This window comes from Callionymus lyra, chromosome 5 (genome assembly GCF_982586985.1).
Source record: "Callionymus lyra chromosome 5, fCalLyr1.hap1.1, whole genome shotgun sequence".
Lineage (NCBI taxonomy): Eukaryota > Metazoa > Chordata > Actinopteri > Syngnathiformes > Callionymidae > Callionymus > Callionymus lyra.
The window spans coordinates 29,092,580-29,112,783 of record NC_141822.1 but is presented as its reverse complement, the minus strand read 5'-3'; the positions used below and the strand labels follow the sequence as shown (position 1 = coordinate 29,112,783).

Here is a 20,204-nt window from a genome sequence, read left to right as displayed (position 1 = left end):
GGTGCCGTGACCTTTTTCGGATCATCAGTTGATATCGTCTCGTTCGCCGGAGGTTGGAGCTGCACGACATCTTTCTGCAAGGTCATCAGGTACCCCAGGAAGTGTCGTTCCAGAAAGAGACTTTACAAAGACATTGTGCGGAGGACTGTGGTATTCTGAGATACTTCTACTTAACTAAAGATTTGGCAAGTCAAGATTAATTTCCTTTTCGGTCTGTCAATATATGTAATATTGGTGACAATATGGCTCAAGGAAAAACAGCGTTGGCCGGAGCAGATTCACTCCCTCACGGTTGCCTACAATGCAACCATTCATGAGACTACGGGTTATGCACCATTTTATCTTATGTTTGGTCGCATACCTAGGTTGCCAGTCGACATCATGTTTAGGCAGGTCTTGAAGGACCCGACAGTTGTTGACTATGATAAATACGCTAAGTCTTTGCTGTCCGGTCTGAAAGATGCAATGGAAATTGCACAGAAACATTCCTCAACTGAGCAACACCATCAAGCTAGCCAGTACAATAGACGTGCCGAAGGTACTGAGTTGAAAGTGGGGGATTGTGTTCTGGTTGCAAACAAGGGAGAACGAGGCAAAAGAAAGTTGGCAGATAAGTGGGAAGATGGAGTGTACACCGTTGTGAGCGTAAATCCCAGTATTCATGTTTACAAGGTTCAAAATATGAAGGGACGAACAAAAGTGGTGCACAGAAATCTTTTGTTGGAAGTCAATTTCTTGCCAATTTCGGACGTGGAACAAGTTGAGACGATTGATGTTTCTCCATTAGCGAATGACGATGAGTTGGAAGAAGAGGATGTTGACCTTGGTTAGGAGGGAGAGACTACTGGTGAAGTGAACGTGTCTGGTGTTCAAAATGAAGTTGTCACTCCAGTTCCCTTTCCTGACGTTTCCGTTGAGTCAGAGTTGTTAATTCCGACTGAAGAGTTTCAGGTTTCCGTCTGTCGCTGAAGAGAGTATTGTTGCTCCATTAGTTGGTAGTCCATCTGAAGTCGACGTTGAACAACCTTCTCATTTTCGTGACCAGGTTAGAACCCGGACAGGAAGGTTAGTTAAATCCGTGAACAGATTAATCCAATCAATGATTCAGAAGCCGATTTTGGAAGGTTCACAGTTTGGTTAGAAGCCATGTAAGTTCATATGTTGGGTAATACACTTGGGTTAATTTTTCTTTTTACACATAATTTATTGGACCGATTTCATTCAGAGCCATATGGGTATAATGTAAAAGGCATTATATTAATCTAAGGGATAAACGAGACTTGATCAACCTTGTTATTCCCTGAACCTTGAAATTGAGGTAACGTTTAGTTGATGAAGTGGACTAGGTCTACTTTTGGCTGACAATTGTGGAGGTCCAGAATAGATTTTGTGTAAAAAGAGATTGGTACTGTATGGATGTTGGTGAATTTCAGGAAGGGTGTATGTAACCAGGTAATAAATTGCATATTGAAATTTCACAACATCCATCGTATTTTATTTGTGTTATCTTTTATTTTTCATTTTATGTCGGTTAATTTTAAATAGTTAGATTGTGTCCATAAATATTGTAGCGACTGGTGCATTATGGGTCCTCAAGTTCGGCACCATGAGTGAGAGGTGTGGGAGAATTAGTCCCACTCACCATGTTTTACATGTATAGACAAGTCTGTACGGGCTCTGTTAAATAAAAGGCACCTGTCTGTGGCAGTGTGGAAAAGACAGAGACAGGTCATTCTGACACCAATGAAGCTTGCTACATTGGTGTCAGAAGTGGGATTTCTCTTGAGCAATGGACAGAGAAATCTACGAACTTGAGTGAGCAATTGAGCTAAATCTTGGGCTCCAGTGCCAAAACCGCCCTCCACTGATGGAGAAGAGAGCAACGCCAAAGATGACTACCGATCGCCCCCTGGTGGCTGGAGGAGCCCGGCTTCTGATGAAAGACAGACCTGATGGAGCAAGTGCAATACGGGGACATCGCCCTCTACTGGAAAAGAAGACCGGAGAAGAGGAGCCGCCTGCCCCCTGTTGGCACATGTGCAACTAACAATGCGGCATAATGGGTGGAGCAATGCTGAAGCTGTGACCCATTTGGCTCTGGCTTTGGAAGGAAAGGCGACACAAGTGCTTCTAGACCTAGCCCCACTGGAAACCATCGACTTCCATAACCTGACCACCGCACTTCAGAGACGGTTTGGCCAGCCGTGTCATGCCGACCAGAGCAGAGAGCAGCTGACTAGTCGCCATCTACAAGAAGGGGAGAATTTGGGCACCTTCGCCGCTGACGTGCAGCAGTATGCCCGGCAAGGCTATCCGCATTTCAATGCTACATCCCAAGGAGAACTAGCACTCCACGCTTTTCTACGAGGGCTGGCACCAGAAAAACTACGACAGCATGTTCGTCTCTCCATGCCGGTGCCCCTAACCGAGGCACTGAGGGAAGCTGAACGAGCACAAGGGATCTTCGCTGCTCAACATACACCATCAAGGGCTCCTGGTCCACGGGCGCAGGTCAGGATGTTGGACTATGATGAAGATGTTGAGGAGGTCCGCCTGTCCTCAGTGCCGCCACAATCCAGACGACGACCCCGTCCGACAGATCGATGCCTTCGGTGTGACCAGCTCGGCCACTTCGCAAGAGATTGCCCTGCTCCGACCCCTATTACCAGGGTGGTGGGAAACTGCAGTGGAGTGGCGCAATGAGGGACCGCCCACTACAAAATCCACTTTCCCTCCAAGGCAGATGGACATTGGTTGGACGTTGTGGACATACACAAGGATTGTACCTGTACTGCCAACTGGATGGTCAGCCATGTCAAGCCTTGGTGGACACTGGGTCCACCATCTCTTTGGTCCGTCCAGGCACCCTCCTTGAGGCCAATAGCCGAGTTTCCGAAATGTGGGCCCCAACCAACACCAAATGATGTCAGTAACTGGAGAAAAGTTTAAAATTTTAGGGAAAAAGATGGTGACAGTTCGAGCGGGAGACCAAGTGTTGGAGCATGAGTTTTGGCTTGCCAACATCCATGATCCGTGTATCATTGGGCTGGACCTTTTGAGTCGTTGGGAAGCTCAAGTCGACGGTGTAGGAAAGACCATAATCCTGGGCAAGGAAAAAGTGGAGCTCAAGTCTAGTAGGGGGGAGAAGGCACAGCCTGATCATCGGAGGATGACAGCAGCAGTTCAAAAGATGCCAAGATCTTGTGCTCCACAAACGGCATTAGCACCAACCCTTCCAGCTTCTTCCTCTGCAGAGACTGCGGAAGCCATCCACCAACTTTGGCAGCGCAGTAGTGACGGCATGGAACCTCAGCAAGGCCAGCAGTTGAAATGTCTGCTTGACGAGTATAAAGACATTTTTGCTGCCAGGGATGAGGACTGTGGGCAGACTGGACTTGTCCAGCACGCTATTGAGACTGGTAACGCTCAACCCATACGTCTACGCCCCCATCGGTTAGCCCTCTCCAAGCGGAAGGTCGCAGTTGAAAAGATCCAGGAGATGTACAATGCTGGAGTAATTGAACCATCAGATAGCCCCTGGGCAGCCCCCGTTGTCTTGGTCAAGAAGAAGAACGGTACTTGGAGGTTCTGCGTGGACTATCGGCGCCTGAATGCAGTCACCAAGAAAGACTCGTATCCTCTTCCTCGCATTGATGATGCGCTTGACAACATTGCTGGGTCCAGTTGGTTCAGCTCCCTTGACCTCCGCAGTGGATACTGGCAGGTGGAATTGGCCCCGGAGGCAAGACCAAAGACAGCCTTCACCATTGGACAAGGACTGTGGCAATTCAGGGTTATGCCTTTTGGACTCTGCAATGCACCTGCTACGTTCGAGCGACTGATGGAGAGAGTTCTGGCTAACGTGCCCCGTGACCGCTGTGTGGTGTACCTGGATGATCTGCTGGTGCATGCCGCTGACTTCGACAGAGCCCTGGCTAACCTAGGTGAGGTTTTCACGGCTATACGTCAGGCTGGGTTACGGTTGAACCCTGCAAAGTGTCATCTGCTGACCAGAGAGACTGAGTTCCTTGGCCACATTGTCAGTACTCGTGGGGTCGCCACCAACCCAGAAAAGATAGCTGCAGTTCGTGATTGGCCTACCCCTGCAAATGTTGGCCAGTTGCGAAGCTTCTTGGGTCTGGCTTCGTACTACCGACGGTTCATCCAGGGTTTTGCCACCATTGCCAGCCCACTCCATCGTCTCACAGATAAGGGCAAAACATTCAACTGGGATGCTGACTGTTCCGCTGCCTTTACTCAGCTCAAGACTTCCCTCACTGAAGCTCCCGTCTTGGCATATCCTGATGGGCAGCGGCCCTTCATTGTGGACACGGATGCCAGTAATGTTGGCGTTGGGGCTGTCCTTTCACAGCAAGGGGAAGATGGAGAACGAGCTGTGGCCTATTTCAGCCGGGCACTTAGCAAGGTGGAGAAGAATTACTGCGTCACCCGTCGTGAGCTGCTGGCCGTTGTCCTGGCCCTGCGTCAATTCCGGCCATACTTGCAAGGTAATCACTTCCTTATTCGAACTGACCATGCTTCGCTCACCTGGCTCTTGAGTTTCAAGAACCCTGAAGGTCAAGTGGCTCGATGGCTGGAAACGCTCCAAGGTTTTGACTTTGAGATCAAGCACCGTGCAGGAAAGCTCCATGGAAATGCTGATGCCCTCTCACGTCGCCCCTGTGCTGAAGCTGAGTGTCGGTACTGTTGCCGACAGGAAGAACGGGACCATGTGGCACAAAGGGTGATATCGGTGCGCGCCAGCAGCAGGGAAGAGGATGGGTTGGAACTTACACCTCCAGAGCTGAAGCAACAACAGGCCGCTGACGCAACCTTGGCGTCGGTGAAGGGTTGGTTGGAGGCCGGACAACGTCCAAGCTGGTCGGAGGTGTCGGCTTTAGGACCCGAGGTGAAGGCATACCACTCCCAATGGGGCAACTTCGAGGTCCACACTGGTGTGATGTACCGGCGGTGGCAAGCACCAGGGGGAGGAAGAGACCTCCTGCAGCTCATGGTGCCCAAGGCTCTCCGGCCCAAAGTTCTTCTGCATGTCCACGGCTCGGTGGGGGCAGGACACTATGGAAATACAAAGACCCTACATCGCCTTCGGAGCCGGTTCTAATGGCCAGGATGCAGACGAGATGTGGAGCTGTATGTCCACTGCTGTGATGCCTGCACTGCCCAGAAGGGGCCAACACAGCGGTCCCATGCCCCACTCCAACAGTACTTGGTGGGGGCTCCGATGGAGAGAGTTGGAGTGGACATTCTTGGTCCCTTTCCGGTGTCAGACTCTGGCAATCGCTATGTCTTGGTGGCCATGGATTATTTCACTAAGTGGCCAGAGGCCTACGCAGTACCAGATCAAAGTGCCATCACAACAGCAGAGAAGTTGGTTGACGAGATGTTCTCTCGGTTTGGAGTTCCTGACGAGCTCCACAGTGACCAAGGGCGAAACTTTGAGTCCCGGGTGTTCCAGGAGGTCTGCAGACGGCTGGGGGTGAGGAAGACAAGGACCACGCCGCTCCACCCACAGAGCGACGGTCTGGTGGAGCGATTTAATCGCACTCTTGCCACTCAGCTTGCCATCTTGACGAGTGAACATCAAAAGGACTGGGATCGTCACTTGCCCCTGGTTCTGTGGTCATACCGATCTGCTGTGCAGGAATCCAGCCAATGCACTCCTGCTGCTCTGATGTTCGGGAGAGAGCTGCGGACACCAGTGGATTTGGTATTTGGTGCCCCGCCAGAACCTGAGATTGCTGGAGGAAAGGAGATGGATTACCTCCGCAGACTGAAGGACCGACTACAGGTGGTACACGACTACAGTCGGCAGTCTTAAGACAGTGCTGGCGCCCGGCAAAAGAGGACCTATGATACACGCTGTCGAGGGCGTGCCTTTGAGCCGGGAGACAAGGTGTGGGTTTACTGTCCGGTCCGCAAAAAGGGAGTTTCCCCTAAGCTCCGCAGTCACTGGCAAGGACCTGGTGAAATAATTGTCCGCTTGTCTGAAGTGGTGTATCGGGTGCGGCTGCCAAACAGAAGACGCATGGTGGTACTGCACCAGGACAGACTTTCACCATACCGTCCCCTGAGTCCTTCCCCGGCCGGTTGTGATGTTCCTGAAGACGGCACCTTGAGCCCCATGGACCCTTACTCTCCATCTACACCTGTCGCACCTAGACGGCCTACCCGACAGCATCGGCGACCTGGGAGGTTTAGAGACTTTGTGCTAGATGTTGGGGTTGTCGGGGACGACTGACCCCTCAGGTGGGGGCTATGTAGCGACTGGTGCATTATGGGTCCTCAAGTTCGGCACAATGAGTGAGAGGTGTGGGAGAATTAGTCCCACTCACCATGTTTTACATGTTTAGACAAGCCTGTACGGGCTCTGTTAAATAAAAGGCACCCTTGTTCCTCTTGCCTGACGCTCACTGAAGCTCGCTACAATACGTACTGTCACTTTAAGTGTTTGAACCTGTAACCTCGCGCATGCGAGCTGCGTGTCTCCTCAGCACGTGCATTAGCTGCAAGGAGGAGGTATGTTCTGCGGAGAAAGTTCTTGTATTTGTTTCAAAACTTTACCACTTTCCTGTTATGCTTTTGTGTATGTAAAAATGTTGTTCATTCGTGTTCTAAAATTTGCGACAGTTTGTCAAACAAGTATCTAAATAGCATGTGTGTGTGTTGCAGTGAGCCACGTGTGAGGAGCTCAGCAGCTCATGCTAATTCATATGCTTGTTTTGTACAGGTACGGTTTATTTCTTTATTTATTTTGTATTGTTTATTGTGATTTATGTGTGTTATGTTTATTTTCCTATTGTTAATGTATGAGTGCGTGCATTAGCTGCAAGGAGGAGTGAGCCATGTGTGAGGAGCTCAGCAGCTCATGCTAATTCATATGCTTGTTTTGTACAGAGAAATTAAAAGCATTTGGAAAGACTACCTGCGTCCTGAATACCCATAGTCTGCACAGAACACAATGCAGATAAAGAAAACACACCCCGTTACAATAGCGAACCAGTAGTATTTTTTCATATTATTGGAGTAAATGCTCAAAAGGCCATTTGAAGTGCTTGTGAGCTAAATGTTGCACAGTTTAACAACTAAATAAACAAATGTATTATAAATACATAACTATAAATACAACTAAATAATACTCAAGGTTTCATGGTGTGGTAAAACTGTAACAAATTATGGAAATAATTGAGCAACACTAACAAATCCCAAGTGTGGTTTGAGTCAAAATTAGAAATCCTGAATTTCAACATTCCATTAGCTTCAATTATGAAGCTTAAAAGGACAAACACTAATGTCTCACATCATAACTCTACAACAAACTTTAGATTTGCTCATGCTATTATACAGATAATTCTACCATTGATGTGAATATGTTTGTTTGCGTTAAGTATCTCGATTCAAAATAGACGTCGAATTAACTAAACATTCTTAAATATTCTCCCATGCCCAAAACATGATAGTAACACCACATCACAGGTGAGTGGACCTGAACAGCTCCGGGAGTCTACATCAGTGTGACACAGCACCACCTGTTGGTTAATAGAAGTAATTACATTAACGATTGAGAATCTAACGGAGTTTGTTGTAGTAACGGCGAATGGGTTTCCTGTTTAGAAATGACCCGTAGATTCATTTTGTATTATTTTGTTTAGTAAAAACAATCAACATCTACTTTGTTAATTTCGTCATTTTGAATCTCTCAAGCAAGGTTACTTTTAAAACGCAGATTTTGGACGAAATTTTTTTTTATTCCACGCGATTGAAACATACACGTGAGAGCATTATAACATTACATTTATACACTATATTTTTTCAACTGCAACGGTGAAGCTAAGCCACGCCCATTGTACACGTCAAAGGGGTATTTACGGAAGTGATCGAAAACAACTATCAAGCGACCGGAATGAAGCAGGTTAAAGCTGGTCGATTGAACAAATAGCTTTACATAATAACATAAACGCCGTTATCCAAAAATAATTGAATCCACAAATGTTCAAGTGTGTAACGGAAAATGTAACCATCAGAACATGACATACATGTTCACGAAATAAAGGATAAAAGCCGTTGACTTAAAGTAAATTGTGATTAAAAAATGTAGAAACGCATTTTTGGTACGTGACTGTTGTTCAGTGTTTTCAGTCTTTTATTCAGTCCATCGTATTAAAGCGTCATCGGATACCGTCATTGTTACTTTTATTCTGAAATGAACACTCGGAAGTGCTGCTAGCCAATCCGTATTAGTCGACTAAATAACTCGGCTAACACCATAAAACGGTTCGATTGCGACATGAATTGACATGCATTTCCGCTTTAAAGCGAGCTGACACTAATGTATTTCGCTTAGCGTGTGTCTGAATGGATGACGGCAGCGCTTGTAGTCGAGCGGAGGCGTGTCTGTCCAGTCCAGGTCCGTCAGGTATGGACAGCGACAGCCAGACCAGCAGCCGACTACAAGGTGAGTTTGTTTTCAACTCAAACATGTGTTCATGTGGCCTCTAGTGTGTAAACACACCTGTAGCTGTTTGAAACACAACAATCATATTCAGGTATATTTTCAAATACTTGAAGCTATAACTGACAATGACAGTGGAGGACACCTAGTGTTACAGAACACAAACACACAGTACCATGTTGATAATGACCTCTCTATATAAGAAGCAACATAGGATATAAGGGTAGGGCTGTAATGAGGCGTCATGTTTGTTATTACATTCCAGTACCGTTGACTCTCTCAGCAGGTTACTGCTCCAGGCTGTCTCAGGCGAACCTGTTCACTCTTTTGAGTCTATGGTTGGAGCTCTTTCCTCAAGAAGAAGGAGAAGAAGAAGAAGATAATCAGGTTTTAAATCAAAAAGGAACACTTGGTGCAGATATCTGACCAGTATTGTCTTGTCCAGAACCGTAGATTGGGTCTGGTCGTGGTGCGGAACAGTAAGGTGGTGGGACTTCACTGTTCAGGACCAGAGCTGCACGCAGGACAGGTGGCCATCATCCAGCATGGTGCCAGCCTGTCAGACTGTGACCTGTACTTCTCCAGGAGACCCTGTTCCACCTGTCTCAAGATGATCATCAATGGTAAGGTTTATAATAATACAATAATTAACAATACACACAAGTTGTGATCTTAGAATTCACAGGAGCCATCCTTTTCTGCTTGGTACCAACATTCTTGGACAGATCTTACAATTGTAGTGATTAATTAAGTACTTATCCCAGCTACTCGGGACACGAGGGAGGGATGCCGTCAATCCATTGCAAAGGCAAACACAAAACTCTAAACACATATTTCAAGAGAAAATAGCCCAATCAGGTGTGTTTGGAATTCAATTTAATTCGCCTCGAGGAGGCCTGGATTGAACTGATCCTCAATCCACGTCTACTAATTACACCATCAGAATGTCTCACGACGCAGATGCTGTGTCACAAGGTGTGTTTATCCCAGTGACATGACATATTGCAATAACAAACATGGCGGTAATAAAGAGAAATGTAAAGGTAAATGTAGACTCCCTAATGAAGGAGGCATCAGTAAAAGTGGCAAAACATCCAACTGATTTAATGGTGTTTAAATGATTTTAAAAGCGTATTCTTTCATTCTGTATGGGAAAGGGTGAGTTCTGTAAATAAATCTCATAAGTACCTCACAGTAGAAACACAGGGAACTTATTTTGAAACTACAAATGTAACAGATTGTGTAAAAATAAGTTTGATATGTGTGTCGTTGCTACGGTGCAGCTGGAGTAAGTCAGATCTCTTTCTGGCCGGGAGACCCCGAGGTCAGCATGCTGAGATCCGGATCGGCGCCATCTCCTCGCAAGTCATCTGGTGACATAACAGAAGAGGCAGAGCTCGACGCTGTAGCGACAGAGAAGCTGAAGTCCAACAGTCGCACACACATCCGCGTGCTGCTGCGGCCGCTGCCACCGGGCCTTGTTCAGTATGTGGAGAGCACTTCAAGAGAGTGTGACTTCATGGAGCGGCTTAGGAAGGATGATCCAGGACTGGACGCTGGCAAACTTTTTAACAGGTAAATCCCCCATCTCCTTGCTACTTTAAATTCAATTTAAAAAAAGTTGATTTTTGGCTGCTGATTTTTTCAGAGAAAGGGCACGACACATGGAAGCTTTCTCCAGACACTTCCTAATTCCATCTTCTCAGCAGCACAGGGAGATTTTAAAGTGCATGGGTCTTGAAAACTTCTGTGAGGATCCTTTTCTCACCACGCTTCGGAGTAGCATGAGGGAGACGGTGAAGCTGCTGGCAGCTGTGGCTGCTGGTATCCCTCAGTGTCACCACAACTTCTACAGGTCAGCCTCAGTTAAAGTAAGCCATTTGAGAATACCACATTTTCACTTCGTATTTCGTTTTTTTTTCATTCAGAGAACAAGATTCTGTGGCAGGAGCAGCACTTGATGATGGAGTGTCTCAGGAAGTGGCTCGTCACTGCATCATCCAGGCCAGGCTGCTGGCCTACAGAACAGGTAAACCCAGTCCGGTTGAGGCAGTCTTGCTAAACAAGGTTTGCTTCTCATCGCTGGATGTGAAACCATGCGTTTCCCTTTCAGAGGACCCAAAAGTAGGTGTGGGGGCAGTTATCTGGGCTAAAGGTCAACAGGTGAGAAGACCGTTTGCACACTAGTTTGTTAAAGAAATATACATCAGCCCTTTTCATGTGAATCACTAATTGAACGACTCATGTTCACAAATATCGATTCACTTAAATATTGTTGGGTTTTTTTTTCAATACTGTATTGATATTTAACACCAATGCATCAGTTCAAAAACAGTTTTTAGCTTTTAAAATCTGATTTTATTTTATGATTTATATTTCAATCAATTAAATTAAAAAAAATTAACGTGGAAATATTCAAGGGGTCTGTTCATTTTTGTGTTGCAATTAAAGCTCCTTGGATGGCATTACATCCTCCACAGCTAAAAGAACAATGAAATCCTGCAGCATCCCATAGATAACTGAGGACAAGCGGATACAGTGGACTCCAGCATTTAAATTTAATGTTTGGACGTATTATGTTTTTATAAAAAGCTTTGCCGTGAGTCACTACCAATATATATATATATATATATATATATCCTTGTTACTACAGTATCACAATATACCATATTGTTGTCCCTGTATATACGCATCATATCTCCCGATTCTTGCAAATACACACTCCTAATGTTCACATTCAATTCTTTTTAGACCGGTTACAGCGGGACTGGAAGTCTCTACTTAGTGGGCTGTGGGTACAATGCTTACCCAGCAGGCTCCGACTATGCAGAGTACCCACAGATGGACACAAAACAAGAGGACAAACAGACACGGAAGTACAGATTCATTGTTCACGCAGAGCAGAACGCCCTCACTTTCAGGTTTGTGCTTTTAAGCTACGTCAAAAGATTCAGAAAACAATCTCATATGTGCATCTGTCACTCACAGGACTTGCGACATCAAACCACATGAGGCCACCATGTTGTTTGTCACCAAATGTCCATGTGATGAGTGCATCCCATTGATCAGGGGAGCCAGAATCACTCACATCTATACTTCAGACCAGGACCGGAACAAAGACAAGGGAGACATTTCATACTTGCAGTTTGGCAGCCTGAAGAACATTAACAAGTTTATAGTGAGTCTTTGAATTCAGTCGTGAGCGCTGTGTGTACGTTTACATCATGAATTTGAATTTCAAATCTTAATTATCTGATTTGTGTTCTGTTCAAGTTCTTAAACCATTTTATTTGTATTACTCAGTGACTCTGACACGGCTGATAAAAAGACTAGGTGTCATAACACTTGGATGTGAGTTATACGAAAACCTTTTCTGTTCACAGTGGCAGAAGACTCCTGAGATCAACTCATCTTCACCATCATCTTCTACTGCTAACCACCTCACAAGTGAGTCAATCACAAAGAAAAATATGTATTCTAGCATTCAAGGAGGGTTAAAACAAATAAGTCTTAATTTATAACAAGTTTGATGTCAAAGGGTATTTGAAAAAGGATTATTCATGACTGGCTCTGATATTTATTATGTTCTTGTAGACAAATTAGTGAACAAAAAGTAAAGTAAACCTTAAGTACTTTAATTTCTCTCACTGCTTAACTTAATTTTTCAGATGGTTTAATTGGAAAACACACTCGGGAGCAGGAGCAAAGTCACACCAGGAAGAAGTTACGGACTACCACAGAAGACGTGCCTGTCAGCTGAAATCTATATATACTTCTATATACTGTATGATTAATGAGATGCAGTTTGCTGAGGGAGCGACAAAGTGAAAAAAGTTATCCTTACAGACATTTTTGTCATCAGTCGGATCATAATTTCTTAAGGTTGGAATGTAACCAGCATGTTACTGACCTTTCACCTTTGCTGCTTAAATACGTTATAACCATAACAAAGATCCACATGTTTTATCCGTTTTATTTGAAGAGTGTAGTTTATTGTCTAGTTAAGCCTCACACACATAAGAATTATTTATTTTTGGATGCTTGTATTTTACCTAGAAATGATCCAAATGAAGTTCAACCAGAACAGTCTAGTTACAAAAACTTTCAGTTAATAATATAATATAATAATAATATTTTTGAGAGTTTATTGCGTAGTTACATGGGAATAATAGAAATATACATCGGATTACCTATACAATGTTTTTTTTGTATTATGATAAGTTGAGTGCAGAAGGAACACTAAGGAAATGTCAACAACAAAGGTAAAGGTGTGCAAATGTTTCTCTGTTATTCAATAAAAATTAAGTGTCTATACAATCATATTAAGGAAAATGTGAGTTCTTCATTAAAGAATAAGTGCTGGTTTTGCCTTAGTGACTGAGAAGTTTTATAATGAGTGAAATTAGATTGGGAATCTGGTAAGCAAGGTCATAACAGAACATATAAGCAAATATAAGTTTTATTATATTATATTACACAAACTCAAATCCGCTACTTTTCCTGTCATTTATTCATCATTCATCACTATATTCAAAATAATTTAAACATCTGCAAACATAATTCAATTTTCAATTCTTAACATTCATGGATAACATCAGGCGTTTTACTTGGAATCATCGAAATAAGGTGATTATGGAGCCAAAACCAACTAGAGGGAGGAATTAGGCAACGACAGGGTGAAACCATTAAAGTGCTACCACCAAGGTGACTCTATTTACAAACCATTCCCTGTTTGGTCTTTTCAGTAAACGTATGTTTTACTCTTAAACAGATGCGTTTGTCTTTCGTTCTCCAAGTTTCAGATTCAGTGATTGACCTTGCTGATGCTGCTTTCTTTCACATGTCCACACACTCATTAGTCACCGCTCAAGAGTTCCCATCAGCGGCTCCACAGCCGCAAGAAAACACACCTGGAATTCCTGGTCTGAGAAACGAGCTACGGAGTGTCGGGCATTACGCCTGATCTCTAGACGTCTGTCTGGAGACAAACCCAGAATCCTGTCGATTGCGTCTGCGTAGCCATCTTCATCCTCAGCCAAAAAACCTGTCTGGCCTCCCTCGAATGGGACGACTATGTCCATCCTTGGTCCTCCAGACTTGTGTGCAAGGATGATCTTTCCAGCTGCCATACACTCCACAACTCCTGAAGATAAGAGAGGGACTTTGTTAACTTTTACCTGGTTCCTACAATGTAAATCAAGTCGAAGTGTTTACGTGATTTAGCACATACAGCAATGTGACTCATTTTTTAGAAGCTTAACATAATCGGAACTTGATCACAATTAGTCTTAGATTTTGCAATAAAGCACTTTTAGCATCTTGTTTTTTAGCTGAAAAGTGATGTGTTTGAATAGACATAATAGAAGCTGTGTATACGATAAAAAGGAAAACATCAATTACCGATTCCAAAGTGTTCATTCCACATGGTGTGCAGTCCAATAGTTGCTCTGCTCAACTCATTCTTCAGCTCCTCGAAGGGGACGTTCAGTTTGAACTCCACTTGGTCAGCAACGCCCAGCTCCTGGCACAACCCCCTCAACAGCCTCACCCGATTGTCATCCTCCTCATTTCTACAGCCGCCAATCAGAACCAGCTTCAGAGACTCAACCCCGCCAACCTGGTTCGTCCGGTATTCCAGCACCTTCTTAAGAGCTCTGATCTGAAGTTGGTGGTCTTTCTCTGGCCTGAACTGTCCCACTGATACAATCCGATGATACTTGTTTTCTGCATCACTGTCTAAGGGGATCTCCAGGAAAGCGCTGACATCACAGGGTGGGTAGACCACAGTGGTACGATTAGGGGCGCGCCACAGTGACAGTATATGGCCGAGCGTCCAGGAGGAGTTCACCATGATGAGGTCGTTGCAGGAGCCAGCCAGGCCATAGAGCAAAGCGAACAGGAAGTAGTAAACCAACTTAAAGGCACTCAGGAAAAGACTGTTTGACACAAAGTTGGCATTGTTGAACCTAAAACGATAAGCGCTTGTCAGGCAATTTGGAATGAGAAAAAACAATGAAAAAAGTAGTAAAGTCGATACCTGGAGTTCCTGTCTTTCACCACAGACAGCATGTCAGTGCTGATGGTTGGGTAGTGAACGTAACTCGCCACACCGCAGCCCCCAAGGTATCGGAAAAGAGGGAGGGTGAAGGCATAGCCCATCGAGTCAACGTAAACATCTGGAACAAACTGAGTGAGTGCCTCCCAACCCAGGAACAGAGAGCCAACACTTTGTCCCAGCAAGGTGAAGTGTGGGTACAGACTGGCCTCCACCAACAAGCGATTTTTCAGGAAAACAAATTGAATTGGACGGGGTAGAACAATATTAAATCGTTGTCGAGCCCCATCTAGAATTTGCTGCCCAGGAACGCCTACATCTCCAGTGTACACCGCAATGTCGATATCTTTGTACCTGTAAAAAAAAAAAACCCATAAGAATCAGCAAGAGACATGGAAGAAATTGCAAGAAAATAAACATACTTGTTCTGCAGAGCTCTTATTGCACACCACAGCACCCTCTCACCACCGCCACCAGCATTGCAGTAAGGGTGAAAGAAAGCAACTGTAGCATTCTGATTGGTTGCCCTCCGGGCGCTTCTGCATCTTTGTAGCCACCATCTCAGCAGCATCACAAAGAGTATCAGTATTACAAGTAACACTGCACATAGCAGCAACATTGGGAGCAAGAGCATCCACAGCAACCTGAAACAAATAAAATAAAATAGTGAAATCATGTTTGACATGTATAGCCTATAAACATTAAAAATGCATGGATGTTTAAGTTAGATATACAATAAAAGAAAGCAACATTAAAGAAGTATATACATCCACCATATATATAAATATATATATAGATTAAACATCTAATTTATATCGTGGATATGCGGCTCACAAGTCATTTACACGAGAATGTCTGACATCTATGTCAGTCTGAATATAGGTTTGAATATGAGAAGGATTATCCATTAATTCACAATGAATTAAATCTAGTCGCAAACTCATATTACAGTTAAAGTTGTGGTGTTTTAACGTTTAATAATACAGGACGATGACTTGTAAACAGACGCCATATGACATAAGTGACAGTGTCAAACTAAATCTAAAAAAATATATAGAATATAAAAGCCCACGCTAAACACTACACGTAACACGGTTGGTTAAAGCCTATTTTTTTTTTGTTTAAGAAACATCCTACCGAATTATTTCACACAGACAGTGTGCAAGATGATCGTGCCCCGACATCTTGGTAAGAGCGACATCAACTCTAAATCACTTCCTGCTTGTACTGGCTCTTAACATTATACAGCGCCCCAACTGTTCGGGGTGTATAACTACACGTGTTTTTTTTTATTTTCTGTTTTGTGTTCTTAGTATCATTTTTTTTAAACTCAAGAACAAATTATACGATTCAAATATCAACGCTACGAATGTATTTTTATTGCATTTATTTGTAGGTAACAATGGAGGGGAAAAAACTTGCTTTATGTGCGGTTTCATCGCTTTAAAAAAGCAAAGGTTAAACTCTGAATAAACAAGTCAATCAATATTACCTGCCTGCCCCCAGCATTTGAAGTCAAAGTCTTATTTATTCTGTCTGGCTTTTATTGTCCATCATGAAGACTCTTTTAATATGTTTAATTGTGACATATTTTGAGTTTTTCTATCCGGGTAACTGCACGGAAACACAGTAAGTTCGTTCTATATTATAATTATTTTTTGTTTCATTGTATTTTCCACAGAGTCCCCAATATAGACATAATGAAAACACACCACTAGAGTTGATGATAGATAACCTTAGCAAAGGGAGAAAATACTTTATTCCTATTTTATCTTGGTCCTAATTTGAATTCATACCATATTTTGTTTTCAAGACATTGTACCATCTGAACAAGTAAAGGCTTCCAGAGACCTTTGGACTAGGAGAGTGGAATTCAGCATTTTTTTTAACCTCTTGAGACTCAAGTTTTAAAAAATTTAATTTTCAATTTCTCTCAGGTTTTAGGATAACAAGGATTTAATAATACATAACCAAAAAAGTTGTTTTGCAAAGATGAACCAAATTACAGTTGTTTTGATGTTAAGTTTGTTATGTTGTACCTTTTTGGCTCATTTTTAAAACCGATCCTGTTTTCACTGAAAACTTTTCCAGGAAGTTTTAATCGTATCTTGTCCTCCTATGACTGGTGCCAGGAGGTTAAAGTCCTAATTAGAGCCTGAACTTTATCAAAAGTAATTAATATGTCTGTATACAACTTAAGAATTTGAATCTATTAATCCATTTATAAATGTGTGAGGCATTATATTATTGCTATTTCAAATTCTTAAAGATTGTATTAAAATTTACATTTTTTTGTGATTTCATTCATGTTTTTACAAAGGTAAAAATTAAAAAAAGTTTTACCTTGCTCTACATTTTTGTGTATTATTCAATAGGTGCAGCAGAATGGCTGCCTTGGCGCTTGGTTCTGTTTTGTTGTCCGCGCTCTGAGATACTGCTGTCCTTTAGTATATTCACCTAATCTTTAGTATATGCTTTTGATACAAACAGAAAACTTACATTTTATATTTCAAGTAAAGTGATTCGGGAGAGGAAATTTTGTAAAGATATATCAGCTCTAGAATGAGTTACCGGGAGCATTTCAGATATGATTTTGTATGTTTTGGAAGGTTTTTTCTATTTAGTTACACAAATACACAAACCTTTAGCTCATTCAGTCTTAGCTGAAAAAATAGGTTTAACAATTTTGAACAACTACACATATCAAATTGTTTCCTAACCCTGATTTTGTTATTCAGCGACCAGATTCTGTCCATTACCCCCATCACACCAGAGCAGGTGAACATCGTAAAGAATGTTTCCTCTCAATTCAAGGTAGGAATTCCTGCTTTTTGCCATGTCATCAACATTCTATCTTAAATATCACAAATTGTTTCAGACCTCTTTATGGCAGCCGGTGGCAGTTCAATACATCAAGGAAGAAAGTGAAGTACACCTGTTTGTACCTGCTGAGAGTCTGAGGACTGTTGTGGATATACTGCAAAGGAACAACATAACCAATGAGTGCGCTTCCTCTGTGGTGTTGAGGTGATCTGATGAGATGTTAGGTCTTATTTGTTTGTTTCAGAGTTTTACTGGACAACACAGAAGAGTTGATCGAGATGCAGACAAGGAACGACTCCTCTGACCCGCGGAGCAGCACAAGTTTCTATGAAAAATATCACAATCTGGAAGAAGTGCGGCTTCATATCTGTACAGACGACATAAAGAGTTAATGTTTACTAAGATTCATCTTCTGGTTTCCTTCAGATCTACTCTTGGATAAACAGAACCTCTCACGATAATCCTGCCTCAGTCAAAGTCATCCTTCTTGGCTCCTCTTATGAGAAAAGACCAATTTATGCTCTAAAGGTAAAATTAGGTCAAACATTGTTTTTCTCTTTTTCATGTCATGTTTATTCTTCTATCTTTTAGCTGTCATTAGATAACAGACCCAATAAAAAAGCCATATGGATTGACTGTGGGATTCATGCCAGAGAGTGGATCTCTCATGCTTTCTGTCTATGGTTCGTGCAGTATGTGAGTACAATGGATATGTTCAAGGCAGAAGGGTATTCAGAAAGATGACTATGTGTACCATCTGATGCAGTAATACTTGTCTTTTCTCCAACAGTCACTATCCTTTTATAAGCAGAACGAAGAGATCACTTTTATTCTGGACAAAATGGATGTCTATGTGCTGCCTGTTCTAAACCCCGATGGTTATCGCTACACTTGGACAATGGTACTAATCTTCAGGCTGGTCTGGAGTTGCGAGAGGTTCTTTAATGTAATGTAGATACTTGTCTCAGGACCGAATGTGGAGGAAGAATCGTTCCGTGAATAAGAGGACCGGCTGCATTGGTGTTGATCTTAACAGGAACTTTGATGCAAACTGGTGCAGTGAGTATCTGGTGATACCAGAAGTTAGATAGTTAGTCTCACACTTGCAAATGAAAAAAGTATCAACTTTAGTGGCATTTTTTTGTGTGGTTCTGCAGCGGAGGGTGCGTCGAATAATCCATGCAGTGAAATCTACTGTGGAACCTTTCCGGAGTCTGAGCCAGAGTCTGAGGCTGTGGCCAATTTCCTGCGCAGTAACAAGGACACAATCGTACTGTACCTGACCATCCATGCCTACTCTCAGATGCTACTGTTCCCCTACTCATACACCATGGAGGAAGCAGAAAACCACAATGACTTGGTGAGAAACCGCCTTACATTTCCTCAGATCATGCTTCGAAGTTGCTGGTATGGGTGTCATCTCTCTATGTGATCCAGACTTACACTCCAGCTTGGGTTCTGAGGTCTGTGGATCAGAATCTACTGATGGTTCCTCGCACACGGTTCAGGACCAGAGGAGAGAAATCCTTCCAGGCTGTTGCTCCTAAGCTTTGGAACGATCTTCCTCTCTTTCTTCGCTTGATGGATCTACTGACTCTTTCAAGAAACATCTTAAGACACTTTTATTTTGCTGGCTTTTCCTTGGTTTTCTGGAACTCCTGTGTTGTTCTCAGTGTTATCTTGATCTTTTAAGTATATATTTTATTGAGTTTTGTTTAAGCGCTTTGTGACCCTGGTCTGGAAAAGCACATTATAAATATAAATGACTTACTTACTAAGAGTTTGGTGTAACCTTCCTTTTTAGATGGGGTTGCTTTTAATCATCCCGTCAGATAACTCCATCATTTAAATAGCCCTTATCTTCTAATTTCTATTATCTACCTTAATAGATGGAGATGGCTAAGGAAGCTGCTCAGAGCATCCGGAGGTATTACAGGAACAACTACAGATATGGTGCTGGAGCAAAGACAATATGTAAGTTGGACTAGTGAATTCCATGTTCACGTCATGTTTCATGTTGATTCCAACATGTAGTTGTGATTCTCTTCCAGACTTGGCTCCAGGTGGTTCTGATGACTGGGCCTACAACCTTGGCATCAAATATTCCTTTACATTTGAGCTTCAGGACCGCGGGCGGTACGGGTTCCTTTTGCCAACATCTCATATTTCCAGAGCTTGTAACGAGGCTCTCCTTGCTGTGAAGAAAATTGCTTACAGGGTTATAGAGAAAACACAAAATACCGGACTCTAATAACACAGATTGATCATTCTTTCACTCAAACGTAGAAATAACCGTGTAACAGCCAGACTACTACACCAATCTCTTTGGAATGCATTTGAATACAACATTTAAATGGTTTTATGTGTTGTTTTCTGTAATTTATTCAAGGTGGAAATTCTAATTAAATATACAGGTATTGGCAAAGTTTGTACTTTGTAAAAGCTTTAAGAAAATACACATCAGTTGAATAGATATGTTATTGGTTTAAAGATGGATTAACATCTCTGTATCCTTGGTGACTGTTCCCTGAATCTGTTCTCTGAAAAAATAAAATAAAATTACACTGATTCAATGTTGATTATTAGTCAGATTGGTTTCTGTTGGTTGAGGTGGTTGAGCATGCAATGATGGTTGAAGACAAATAGATGACGGGGGCAGACATTTGTGGCCTGACAATGTTTCAACATTGATTTGATGTATTGTTGCTATCTGTAAAGATTAATGCCATCATATAAATTGTATTATTGTTTAAAAAAAGACACCATCTTTAATGAAATATGGATCTACTGCTTTTAAAATGTCTAAAATGTCATTAGCAGATGAAAAATGCACTCTAGTAAAGATAAATGTCTCTC

At 42.8% G+C, this 20,204-nt stretch overlaps 3 protein-coding genes across 5 annotated transcripts; 2 read left to right on the top strand and 1 right to left on the bottom strand.

The window, feature by feature from the left end:
- The first annotated feature begins 6,718 nt into the window (after window positions 1-6,718).
- Window positions 6,719-12,792, top strand: cdadc1 (cytidine and dCMP deaminase domain containing 1). Of its 3 annotated transcripts, XM_087791758.1 has the most exons (12): window positions 6,719-6,748; window positions 8,363-8,473; window positions 8,754-8,857; window positions 8,916-9,093; window positions 9,754-10,045; window positions 10,119-10,325; window positions 10,399-10,499; window positions 10,584-10,633; window positions 11,222-11,391; window positions 11,459-11,648; window positions 11,854-11,917; window positions 12,139-12,792. In XM_087791758.1, exons 2-12 carry the CDS (start codon window positions 8,374-8,376, stop codon window positions 12,228-12,230), a joined length of 1,548 nt encoding a protein of 515 aa, XP_087647884.1. In that variant the 5' UTR covers window positions 6,719-6,748; window positions 8,363-8,373; the 3' UTR covers window positions 12,231-12,792. The 3 variants fall into 3 exon arrangements, with proteins under 3 accessions (XP_087647884.1, XP_087647885.1, XP_087647883.1); XM_087791759.1 differs by lacking the exon at window positions 6,719-6,748 and having other exon boundaries at window positions 8,091-8,473; window positions 8,757-8,857; XM_087791757.1 differs by lacking the exon at window positions 6,719-6,748 and having other exon boundaries at window positions 8,092-8,473.
- A 119-nt stretch (window positions 12,793-12,911) lies between these two features.
- Window positions 12,912-15,724, bottom strand: alg11 (ALG11 alpha-1,2-mannosyltransferase). The gene is made up of 5 exons (XM_087791760.1): window positions 15,663-15,724; window positions 14,948-15,169; window positions 14,508-14,879; window positions 13,871-14,436; window positions 12,912-13,613 (listed from the first exon to the last, which is right to left on the bottom strand). Exons 1-5 carry the CDS (start codon window positions 15,707-15,709, stop codon window positions 13,330-13,332), a joined length of 1,491 nt encoding a protein of 496 aa, XP_087647886.1. The 5' UTR covers window positions 15,710-15,724; the 3' UTR covers window positions 12,912-13,329.
- A 316-nt stretch (window positions 15,725-16,040) lies between these two features.
- Window positions 16,041-19,927, top strand: cpb2 (carboxypeptidase B2 (plasma)). The gene is made up of 11 exons (XM_087792598.1): window positions 16,041-16,154; window positions 17,264-17,339; window positions 17,404-17,528; window positions 17,593-17,701; window positions 17,775-17,876; window positions 17,940-18,044; window positions 18,139-18,249; window positions 18,317-18,407; window positions 18,506-18,708; window positions 19,238-19,322; window positions 19,400-19,927. The coding sequence occupies exons 1-11, from the start codon at window positions 16,081-16,083 to the stop codon at window positions 19,597-19,599; spliced, it is 1,281 nt and encodes a 426-aa protein (XP_087648724.1). The 5' UTR covers window positions 16,041-16,080; the 3' UTR covers window positions 19,600-19,927.
- The last annotated feature ends 277 nt before the right edge of the window (window positions 19,928-20,204 follow it).

Excerpts from the sequence above, each read along its gene's own strand:
- cdadc1 (XM_087791758.1), top strand. The coding sequence starts at position 8,374 with ATGGATGACGGCAGCGCTTGTAGTCGAGCGGAGGCGTGTCTGTCCAGT. Across the intron at positions 10,634-11,221 it reads TCTGGGCTAAAGGTCAACAG|ACCGGTTACAGCGGGACTGG; the intron begins GTGAGAAGACCG and ends AATTCTTTTTAG. Across the intron at positions 11,918-12,138 it reads TACTGCTAACCACCTCACAA|ATGGTTTAATTGGAAAACAC; the intron begins GTGAGTCAATCA and ends TTAATTTTTCAG.
- alg11 (XM_087791760.1), bottom strand. The coding sequence starts at position 15,709 with ATGTCGGGGCACGATCATCTTGCACACTGTCTGTGTGAAATAATTCG. Across the intron at positions 14,880-14,947 it reads ATAAGAGCTCTGCAGAACAA|GTACAAAGATATCGACATTG; the intron begins GTATGTTTATTT and ends TTTTTTTTACAG. Across the intron at positions 14,437-14,507 it reads GTGAAAGACAGGAACTCCAG|GTTCAACAATGCCAACTTTG; the intron begins GTATCGACTTTA and ends TTATCGTTTTAG.
- cpb2 (XM_087792598.1), top strand. The coding sequence starts at position 16,081 with ATGAAGACTCTTTTAATATGTTTAATTGTGACATATTTTGAGTTTTTC. Across the intron at positions 16,155-17,263 it reads GGTAACTGCACGGAAACACA|CGACCAGATTCTGTCCATTA; the intron begins GTAAGTTCGTTC and ends TTTGTTATTCAG. Across the intron at positions 18,408-18,505 it reads CTTTGATGCAAACTGGTGCA|CGGAGGGTGCGTCGAATAAT; the intron begins GTGAGTATCTGG and ends GTGGTTCTGCAG.